This window comes from Cydia amplana, chromosome 10, assembly GCF_948474715.1.
Source record: "Cydia amplana chromosome 10, ilCydAmpl1.1, whole genome shotgun sequence".
NCBI lineage: Eukaryota > Metazoa > Arthropoda > Insecta > Lepidoptera > Tortricidae > Cydia > Cydia amplana.
The window spans coordinates 7,600,796-7,613,242 of NC_086078.1; the positions used below are offsets into that span (position 1 = coordinate 7,600,796).

The 12,447-nt window shown below is 34.4% G+C and overlaps 1 protein-coding gene across 2 annotated transcripts in view; it reads right to left on the reverse strand.

The window, feature by feature from the left end:
* LOC134651346 (organic cation transporter protein) overlaps positions 1-11,543 on the reverse strand; it is a 499,346-nt gene extending 487,803 nt beyond the window's left edge. The window contains exons 1-2 of one of the 2 annotated variants that reach the window (XR_010097104.1): positions 11,140-11,446; positions 353-464 (exon numbers count right to left, since the gene is read on the reverse strand). Coding sequence is in view for 1 of the 2 variants with exons in the window: in XM_063506422.1 (XP_063362492.1) it covers positions 353-464; positions 11,140-11,182 (155 nt within the window). In the remaining variant the exon portion in view is untranslated. Of the gene's footprint in view, positions 1-352; positions 465-11,139 lie in introns of both variants that reach the window. The other variant, XM_063506422.1, reaches the window with a different exon arrangement.
* Between the last annotated feature and the right edge of the window lie 904 nt (positions 11,544-12,447).

Below are 12,447 nucleotides of genomic sequence, written 5' to 3' on the forward strand. Positions count from 1 at the left end.
GTGCTGCCAAATAGGTAGATAATTATTCATTGTCACCTGCCAATGTTTAACACACGATCATAAAAGACATGAGCTGAAATTATCTGAAATTCAGCACCGGGATCTCTAACATAATGATATAAACAATAACTACATTCATAATTACTTAAATATCATACATTTCAGCCCATGTGTCGTGCCTAGTCCGATTTTATATGAATCAATTTGGATTAAGGAAACGAGTTGCGGTACCTATGTAATTTAATCGTTACAATTCGTACATCTACAAAAGGCACCATAAAATATAAACTGAACTGCTCTCGTCTGGGTCAAAATTATCAGGAGTGAAGTCTGTGGGTGTTCGTTTACATACCTATGTTCTGGCACTGCTGCGACGGTGACGAGCGAGAGCATGTGCATACCGGCAGTCATGGCGGCCAGGATGTGCAGTATGAACTGGAAACACTGGTACCGGCCGAAATCCCCTGAAATTTATAAGCGATCGTGTTATAAAATGAAACAAAAACGAATGAAATAAAACTAAGTAATAAATAAATAAATATTATAGGACTTTCTTACACAAATTGACTAAGCCCCACAGTAAGCTCAAGAAGGCTTGTGTTGTGGGTACTCAGACAACGATATATATAATATACAAATACTTAAATACATAGAAAACAACCATGACTCAGGAACAGATATCTGTGCTCATCACACAAATAAATGCCCTTACTGGGATTCGAACCCAGGACCGCGGCTTCACAGGCAGGGTCACTACCCACTAGGCCAGACCGGTCGTCAAAGCTACTAACTAACTAAGTAGCTGATCGCGTATAATGAATTGAATGAAATATACATCCCGACATTCCCGATGTTTCGAACCCTTTAGCTAAAGTTTAAATAATAAAATTGTAATCTTGTCTTGTTCTAATTGTTATTGTATTGTATCTATTGTTTGAAATTTCAAATTCTAAATTCTAAATTAAAAATTGTGCTTAGTATTTTCCAAATTCTAGATTATGCTTGTTATATTTTTAATCGTGCTCGTTACTGAATGTTACTGTTAGATTCTACTTTTAAATTCAAAATAATTAATAATTGTACTTTCTTTCTCAGAGCAAAGGAATTTTGTAATAACTATAAGTGGAAACTGTTTTGGCTTATGTTCTAACTATATCTTTTACCTTATTGTGTTATTATGTGCTGTATGTTTCGTATAGTTTTGAAAAAATATCCACCTATGTCAAAATTACAATTTTGTATTTACTCATGCAGCCTTAAAATTTGTTGTCGTTACTTTTTGGTTTCATTACTTTGTATATGGGTAGTTTTGCACATTGCCTACTTTTAAATTTTCCATGTCCAACTTTCAGGTACAGAAACGTAAATCTACCTGATCACTTAACGTAGGTATTTATCAAGTTCATTAATGTAAATTAAATTTAAAGTGTAGATATTCAGGTGACTGCTTTTATGATTCTTTCAGTAGCCGACTGATGAATGATGATCTTGACTCAGTGAATATAAGTGGAACAGAAACTAGGCAATTATCGTCTGTCCGGTCGTGTCGTGTGCTCTCAAGGACTTATGCATAAAACGCAAAATTGTTTGACTGTTCTTTTCTTGCGCAAACGCGAAATACTTGTCGGAATTTAAGATAGCCGCATTCTTAGTATGTTTAGTTTATAATGAATAACCCATTTATTCGAATATATTTATCGTGTCAATAAATACGATAAACTGTTTGTATTGAGTTGATTATACTTATACAGAACAATAGAAGGGCTGACCTTAATTGGCCTCTTTCCACTAGTAACATACAATGATAACAATGCGAAGAATTTCTTTGTAGTTAGCTGCTTTTTACCCTAGTTATATTAAGAGGCGTTAAGAGGTATTCAGAGAATCATCGTCGTGAGCTGTGCTTGGTATAATTTGTATTTTTTCTATCCTGTGCTACATATCTCTTTGATTTCCTGATACGACATGACGGTAAATTTTACTTTTACTTGGTGGGTGATTTCTTAGTTGTGAGGTATTCAGAAACGTTAAATAATTATGCTATTGAAATCAAATTGCTGTCATAAATTCTGATGTCTGTGGCGCTCTATGTGAGCTGCGACCGGTTAGGTAGAGTCGTTCGAGAATAGTGGAAAACGAACTAAGAATGGCTTGTGAAGGTCAAGAGTGCATTGCCGTTTAATTTAGCGACCTGAGCGTGCGCGTGCGCCTTTTCTCTTCATTATCATTAAGTCATGTCGTCATCCAATCGAACTTGTTTAATTTATACGCATGTTTGCTGTGAAATGAAATGCGTGTCATTTCGAAAGAATATACAGGTTATATTAAATCTTAAATAGTACAAATGTTTAATAAGGGCGCCGAATATATAAATATATATATATAATAAAAATATAAATGGTTTGGCACATATGTGAAATGCTTTATGAAAAAATCGTATCTACAATATAAATTTTCTTTTATATGTATACATAACAAAAACATGGATGCGCACAGACATTTGCGTGCGTACAGTGTCCAAAACTGAAATCGCGGATATAATGTATTTTTTTTTATAAAAAAGTAACCAATGAGTTCAACCAAAAATTAGATTTCGTATTTATAGAAGCAACATTCATATTTTTAGGTTTTATGCAAATTTGTCACAAATTGTTAAGGTGCGTTTTAGACCTATATTCGTGGTATGTTTCTATCGAGCGAAAGTCAAGAAATCAGTTTTCGAATCAATGAGGTTACTAGAGGAAGGCCCTGTGGGAAGGTATCAAGATTATTAATTAAATTTTTGCCAACCGTATTGTGATCTAAAAAAAGCCCTACGAGTTTTCGAGCACTGCTGGCTGAACCTACCGCACCTTAACACAACATTTAATTAAAAAGTGACATAATATAATAATATGTAGGTAAGTGAAGGTTGATTGGAAGAGAATGCTCTATGGAATTAAGTCTGATATTTTTAACAAGTGTTCATTCGATATAGCTTTGATAGTGAGTTGAGTGGCAACTGGCATAATCGTACGTATTATTTAATTTACTGATTCTGTTGTCGGCGATATGTCCGATAAAACAATAATATTAACCCAATGTACAAACATGTAGTCAATGTACCTACAACTTAAATTGACATATCATAATCATAACTTCATTGCGCTCACTTCGCACTACTTGAGATAAGGTTAAATGAGCTTAAGCCTCTTAACCAATAACGAAGAAAGACTTATTGCCTTACTAAGCGATATTAAAACACTTAAAACGTCAGTACTATTTTGTCAAATTAACTCCCTATTTATTTAAATGTTCAATATATTCAGTATAAGGTACAAATTGATTAAACATACAAATTATAAACTAAAATAAACCTAAGAATAAGTTCACAAACCTTTCACCTCAGCAGTGAGAACATATTAGAGAACGCGAAAATGTATTCCTTCTTCGTCACTTACCTCTATTCACTCATGTTTTCTTAAGATATACCAACAATTAAGTTTTCACCTCAGCTGCTCCAACAAGGGTACTTTGCTACTTAAAAACAGTGAGCAAAATCGCATTTTCTAATAAGGTTTGTCATTAATATTAATAATACCCATTGTTAACGTTGCAATATGCAGAAGTAGGGACACGATAGCACATAAAACGAGGACATCACGCAAATACTATTGACACAAATGTTATCTAAATAAATATTGATAACTTTATAACAATGTGATGAATCTAGCCAAGATTCACTATATTCTTCAACTAAGAAATTTTTATAGTTTTATAAAATCCAACATACACCTGCCCTAGTAGCACGGTCGCATTTTTATCGTTTATCACCATGCCTGTCATGTTCTAACAAGTATCAAGTATGTAAGTGCGAAAGTGACGGGCATAGTGATAGTCGATAAAAATGGAACCGTGCTGAGCCCGCTGTAACCTGATTATATATATTTTTTATTTTTTTATTTACACATCACAAAAACATAATACAAAGAACTTAGAACTAAGATGCGCCACAGAAACTTATGAAAGTTTATGCGTGGTGCATATGATTCAGTAATATCAAATAAAATATTAAAAATTGTTAACTAAAACGCGTTGATGTTACGTAAAGTGTGCTTTATTTATATGGAACAAACGTTAAGTGCCTACATTACATCACACAATTAGTTAATGAAGTTTGTAATGTAATATGAATACGGAAATAAAACAGAGTGTGTTCGTTTGAAATTAGTCAACATATCAAATCAATCTTAATCAGGATTATGTCATGTCGAAAATCTAGACTAGATTAACAAGTGACATAACGTAAGTTTATTTCGTACTCCTAATATCATTTATTCAACTACTTACCTATTGTATAGTCTAGAAAACTTGATTTATTGCATGCTGAATAAAAATATGAAACAAAAATAACTAGATAAGTATATAGGTACTTAGATAGTTAGATTAGGAAAAGACGAATATCATACCTATTAAACAAACATGAGTTTCATTTAACTGTTCAGTTTTAGTGTTATAATTTAAAATATTACTAGACTACAATATTAATTAATTTATATGCTTAAAAAAATTGTGAGTGTCTTGGAACACTCGGTTGGAACGACGTTAAAAAGGATCGTGACGTAAATTCGTTACGGAAAACTCTAACATTTTTTTCGCCTAGCCCCCACCCGCCAAGTCCGTACCGTGCGAATAGTGCGATAAGGAACTTCATTCCAATAACTCTGTAATGTGGTGAATGTCCAATTTCAATGTTTAGCAGTAACGCTTTGGTTTACTGCGACATAAACGCATATTGCTTGTGTCAGCGCAACCTAACGTGTATAAAACAATAGGCATTTAGAGAATAAACGTTCAGAATGTTCTTATACTAGCACACATAAGGTGTTTGACTTCCACTAACTCCTCACCCGACTCTGCTCGTCAATATACTTACCATAGAAGAAACTTATAATATCTGATGGCGATCCAGACCAGTGAACCAACAAGGAACTAACACTCAAGAAAGAAGGAAAAATCAAGCAAGAAAAAAAAAGAAGAACCACTTTTTCAACACCAATCCACGCAGTCAGAACCAACCAGCTTATCAAGAATCAAGAAACAACCTGAGAAGAACCAACCAACATCAAAAAGCGGAAACCGCGTTAAGAAAAGAAATTAAGAAGAGACGAAGAAAGAAGAGCGTTGTCCAGGGTTATCCCGGCTCGCAAATCAAGAGGTGTCCAGGGTTATCCCGGCCCATATCAAGAGGTGTCCAGGGTTATCCCGGCCCATGCTCGAGGGAGTCCAGGGTTAGCCCGGCCCGTCATCGTCATCGGAAGCAGAGCCAGCCAGCCATATGAAACGTCAAGCGAGTGCCACGTATAAGTATACGTATAAGTATAGTAGTAGTATAGTAAGGATTTAAGTATAGGTTACAAAGAGCTCAGTCAGAAGCTAGAAATAATTTAATGTCTAGTAAAGTAAATAGAAAATTAATGTATGATAAGAAAATGAATTCTGTACAATATAAACCAGGAGACTTAATACTTTTAAAAAATCAAGTAGGCGATAAATTAGACTCCATTTATAACGGACCTTACAAGGTCATAGAAGATATGTCACCGAATGTTAAGATATTACAAAATAATCAGGTTTATATAACTCATAAAAATAACACTAAGATGTATTTTGAAACAAAGTAATAACTAGTTTATTATTATATTCAATTTATAATTAGAAAAAAAAATGTAAATGCAACTGCGTGTGTCACATTTTTTTTTTTTCTCCTTTGTGGGGGTGAAGAGTAACTTTCCAGGGAGGTGTACTATATGCCCAAGTTAACATATTAACAGTAACTATACGTTACTGCCTGCGACATAAATATGCGACGCACGTAATTGTATAAATAGCATGTAAGCAATAATAGCCTATAAATATATGTGTTAAGTTTAGATTTAGGCTCTCTATACTTGGATACCGAGAATACAACACAACTTCGGTAATGTTTGGTTTTACTTAAACTCCATTTCGACCCTCCGACTACCAAGTCATCTCAACTCCTAGGTAATGAGGTTGTGATGGGTCTTAGTTATAGAGTTCATAGACCACATACCAATTCAGTACCAACAATTAAGTGGGACACTGTCGAGGATATCCGTCTGTTTCGAGACTACTAAACCATTAACACTCCTGTCTTTACAAGGAACACGGCCATAGTGCAAGGAGAAGAACATTTACGCCAATTGTTGGTAACTCCGGCGACTCCGGTCTGGGTAGTTGATCTCATGTCGTTTACCTAATCAACGTTAGCCTTTTAAACAGTCCACAAATTACACAGCAAACATCAAGTAAGTACCTAGATTCAATATTTAGACCTAGCTATACAGGTGTTTTTATAGGTATTACACATTTTTACGGTGGTCCAATTTACTAGAGTTAAATGTTAAATATTTAGCTCTACCTACACCAAAATTCTGCTTTCGACTTTCGACAAATAGTTTAATTCACGGTTACACGCTCATGAAGTCGTTAGACATTGGTATAAGGACTGGAAGAAACAAGGAAATCACATCTCATTACATATTTATCTGCATCCCAGTATGGGGAGGGGCTAATAAAACTAATCTCATGGAGATTGAAAGGGCGCAACGTAGTTTGCTTAAAGTCATATATTCTAAACCTTTTAGATTCCCTACTACTGAATTATATCGGATTAGCGACCTACACTCCGTAAGAAAACTCTATATAGAAGCTCTACTTCTCAAACAACACAAGGCTATACAATTTGTTAATGACAACATGACTCGACGTAGGAGAATACCCAATGTTATTAATATTCCGTCTACCAAATCAAAATTTGCCCAATGCCAATTTCCGACTCAATCAGCCAAGTTATATAATTCTGTCAATAAAATACTTAACATTTACCCAATGACATATCTAAAGTGTAGAGAGAGTGTTAGATCATAGCTAAGCACACTGGATTATGAAGAAAGGGAGGCACTGTTAGTCTAAATCCCACTCACATACACATTCACACACACTCACACACACACACACACACACACACATACATATACACACACTCACACTCATACACACATGCATATACACACACACACACACACACACTTTCACTTGAAATATAATTATGTACCTGTATTTTTGTTTTAAAATACTATAGATCTTTAATTGTAATTACACAATTGAAACTGATCATTAATTGTAAATTGTACAATAATTTGTAAGTACAATATAATAATTTGTAAATTGTATATTGATTTAGTTAAGTACAGTTTGTTGGTTATTAGTTATTACCCTATTTCCTAATGGAAGAGCGGGCTCTCCCGACACAAGTCATCATCATCATCATCATCCTGTCCTAGCCGATTTCGGCCTCGGCGACTGGATATTCACTGGCTATTGAGAGCGACGATCGTGAGCTCTCAGGTGACTGACGTAGCCTAATCCCGACACAAGTATCGTTTTACTTAATGGGAGACTCCAGCCTTTTATGTAAAGTGTATCATAAGTTAAACCAAATAAACTATTTTGTATTTTTGTATTTTTTTGTATTTATCCGCACAAAGTGCAGTTTGTGATGTATCAATTACGAGAAATGATAAATTATTTCCGCAAATTGTAAAGGGCTACTGAAATCAACGTGAAAATTTTAAATTTATAAGTTGTTTGTTGGTAACTGGCATAAAATGCCAAAGTATAGGTAGATACAATATTTATTATATACATGTATATTTGTTGGCGACAGTTTTTACCTTAACTACAAAATAATGTAATTAATTAAACACGAATTATTTCGAAATAAAACTAAAGTAAACAAAACTAACTCATACTCTAGAAACTCGCGCGTGACTCTTCAGATGTAAAGGCGAATATAGTAGTAGTAGTATAGTAGATATAACCAAGTCATTACACGTTAATTACTGCAATTACATATTATTATATTTTTTTAATCCTTAACCTTAACTTAATAGACGAAAAAATATTTGTTGTTAATTATGTACTATTAGCGGCGACCGGTGGCACACATCAAAATCTTTAAAATCCGTTGTACTACCGCTGTCTAACTTCTAACAGTAGTAAAAATAATAGTGGGTAACAACTTGCGCAAGATTGTGTATAATTTTGTTACATTATAGGCGCTGGAATACATTATACATTTGTTAGCGTTAAGCGTTCTTAATTAGATAAATATGTACTTTATTCTACTTATTATTGGTTATGTCTTTGTCATAATTTAGAAGAATTTTAGGTACACGCGGAGAAATTAAAAATAGAACTTACTCAATTCAAGATATCCAGTGACATTCATCACGCTGTCGTTAAAAATAATATTGTCTACGTAACATGTGAGTTTACTCTGCTTATTTCCGAGCCACACCTCCAGAATACCGATACCAACGCGTTAGTTGCCAAAACCACTTAGGCTAATATACCTACACAATATACCTATAGCAAACGTGCGCGTGATCCAAGATTTTGCGACATATTTACGCGGGGTCCCATAAAGTTAAGAATATACTTGGTAATACTACGTGTAGAAAAAACTAGGTGCAGGAAAAAAGGCGCTTAAAATTATCTGTTTTGGAATAGCTAATTTATATTTATGGTAATTTTCATTTCAGAAAATGATATATTTGAATCAGATTAGATGAAAATATGAGAAACAAAACCGAATTAAATTAATCATGTCCAGATTAGGTTAGTTCCCATCCAGTAATAAAAAGCTTTTACATGATATAAATTCGTTTCATCTTCGGAATAGGGGGATAGCCGGTAAAACACGACCACGCTAATTCATATGCAGCACGAACAAGGTTAAATCTAAATATACCTTCGAAAAAGGATTCTCGTCTCATCACTATGACAATTCGTCCTTAGTTCGAAGAATTCGCACCTAATTACTTACATATTTTAACCACGCTCTATATTTTTCAATGTCACACCTGTCTCAAAGTTCTGAAACCTAGTATATTGTATAAAGTATTTAGTAGTACTGTGCATTTTATAAAGTATTTGGTAGTAAAATACTTACTTTTTTTAATACAAATCCACTTATATCAATAGCTATATCAGATGGGTTTTGATATTACACACTCGTCATTCGACATTCCTTCCACCTGTATTATGTTAGATGAAATTATTGTTGTTATAGCGGTATTGAAATTACTATAATATAACTTATTATTATACAAGATTTTCTTCAGCGCCGTATTAATAAATCATACTCATTCAATGTAGGTTTAGTAATTTTACTGCAACATTATGCTAAGCCGTGATCCTTTTTAGCACCACGCTGTATGACTTAATTATTGACCTTTATGTACCTAATGTATTTGGTGTTAAATAAAATTTATTTCTCTCTCTCTCTCTCTCTCATAAATTACAATAAATGTAATACACTAAATAATTAAGATCTAAGAGTTACAGCTATAACGTGTCTTTCTTGACAAAAGACACCTTTAAGGGCTCTACATTTTCACTTAGCGATCCATTGTGTAGTTGTGTTATTTCAATGTCATTGAAGATGAAGCGAATTTAGGTTAAGGTGACAGTCCATTTCCAACGACAGTTGCACTACTGTCAATTTTACTATGGAAATTGACAGTAACAGCGACGCGTTCAGTACCAGTAGTGCAGGTGCGGTCAGAAATGGAATGTTACCCTTAAGCATGAATATAAAAATAAAACCTAGGTATATGGACAACACAACATAAAATATGTGAAAGCAGTGACACCGAGAAACAAGTGGCTACAGGCCGACTAAAAAACTAGCCCTTTGGGGCATATTTAATTTATAATAAGTACGTGACTTTACATGTTGGGCAGTGTTTATGTGAATTATTAAATATATATATGTATATATTCTTAATTTTCTTTATTTAAATTTTTCTTTTTAGGTTAGGATTTTTACAATATGCATATAAAATTTAAATATAAAAACACTTACTAAAAACTAAACTTACTTACTCACTTTATAAAAAACCTTATCAATTTTTTTTATTATTTTCTATATTTTTATGTACTTGACTTCTTTTATCTTTTAAAATGAATATCATAACATTATTTTGTTCATATCTTGTGTAAGTATGTATAGCTGGTCAAACAAATCTTGACAGTAAAAAAGGCGCGAAATTCAAATTTTCTATTAGACGATATCCCTTCTCGCCTACATTTTTCAAATTTGCCGCCTTTTGCTTGACCAGCTTTATCGTAATTACCAATTATTAAAAACTTACTTTAATACCTAATACTAATACATTATAATAGGGAAGCTACAGCAACAAAGAAGGTGAGTATTTATGGGTACCTACAAGGTAAGCCTGATGTCACAAATCAGTATTCAGTGGTACCTCTGGGATTTATTCTGTTTGACCATTTATAGCGCAACATAAATAATGTATTGTAATCACTCAATTCCCGAGGTGATAACTCGTTATGTAGCACATGATTAGTAATCTTCCAGTTCAATGAACAGAATAGATATTTTTTGTTCTAGTTACTAAATTATCTTTCCCAATGTTTCATCAGTTTCATCACCGCACCGTAATAAATTCAGAATAGTTTTCAGCAACACATCACGTGGTGAACTTTGTTTTGGAAAGAGGTCAAACAGATGAACTTATCATTATATTATAATTTGATAATTTATTTAAGACACACAAATTATACACATGGAACATTAAATAAAATAATAATATAAACTATCTATTATTGATTATGTTGTTTTATAAATATAGTTATCTATAATAATATAATAAACACGAATGACGCAAACATTTCGTATACCTAATTTTCTCGTAACGTGATGATAGCGAACTACCTATAGTCCGCGTAAAGGGGTCATGTAAAAGTAAGCTTTCAATAAAAATTGTTTAACTTTAGCAGAGTTAATAGCGCTTGTCGAAGATGCGCTTTTGCGTTAAAGCTATACATTTACATACATGAACCGTTTACGACACGCGTCCACGCATCAAATCTCAGACCACAGACGACAGATGACCAGTTTCACACACAACCACAGCGGTCCGCGATATATTACATACACGCCTAAACATATTTATCACCATAATAATTTATAAAGTTGATAAAAGTTTTCCCGCACAGATGTTTTTAAAGCTAAACGAAAATACGTTTCCATATGTTCAATGTACTTACCCAGTTTTCCCATCATCTCCTCTAAAGCGTGATCCTTGTCCATTTTGAAATATTGTTGTCGCTTCCTCCGTCAGTTATGATTTATTTTGTACGTAATAGTTGGTGCCCTGCAACGATATTTACATAGAAACATTGGTAATTATAATATCGCGTGGCGACGTGAGGCGACCGCCAGGCGCGCGAGCCGGCGAGGAGCGAATGGATGGATAGCTACATTAGCTACGTCGTGGCGCTCACGCCGTTCGGTTGCCGCACTCGCGCGAAAAAAAAACACGCACAACCTCTTATCTCCGTTAACCCAATACCTGCCGGTCGAGTGGTCACCTCGCGAACCGGCGTCCGCGCAGCACTGCACCACGCGGCCAGCGGCGAGGCGACGGCGGCTCTCACCACGTGCTATCAGTATCATCCGTATCTAATCTTTCACAACTCTTTGTACTGAGTACAACGCCTTTGATTTTGTTGCATGTACTGATAAGAATGCCGTAATACTCGATGGGGCTGATAGTTCCAGCGGCGTGTTCGCAAGACTCGTTTCAACTCTAATGTGAGCGTAAACTAATGCGTGTATGTAAATCTTACACAACAAAAATGCTAATTGTGTGTAAGTACAATTATTTAAGCTACGTCAATGTGTAATTAAACGGCGTCTCTTCGGCATCGTTAGTCATTTTAGGTGAATCTAATGTGTAATGAAATACCGCGAAAGTTTATGAGACATTTCAAACGTGGTAACAAATACTTTATAAAACTACACCATAAAATGTTGCCCTTTTTCGCCCGTAAGTACCTACTGCCCGAAAGAACATTATTAGCTATGCTTTTTGTGATATACCTATATTATATATACCTTAGTGATCGATCATTTTTTCAGAGTACACGGTTACAGTTTCGTTTCGTTATCGAATCCAAGCTTTATCTGTTTACTTAGCTGAAAATGTGTGTCATGCAAGTACAACTTGTTGAACCAGCTAGCGAATCTATTAGTCGTGTTCAAGCGGAAGTAGGGCACGCCACAACTCCGCGGGCTTATGACATAAGCACTAGTTATCCTTCCCTGTGAACCTCTAGTATTGTAAGTCCACGTTATAATAACATCCTTCACTTATACAAACACCACACGTGTATCTTCTATCCGATCATTTTTTAATAAATTCACGATCACGTTTGAGAACCAGCCATATGATGAAAATAATAAGAGGTAAGTACCTACTTAACTTAGTTAAGGTACTTAAGGGACAGCGCAAGTGGTAAATCGACAGAAAAATTGCGATGATCAACAAATTATGTATAATATAAGTATGAGGT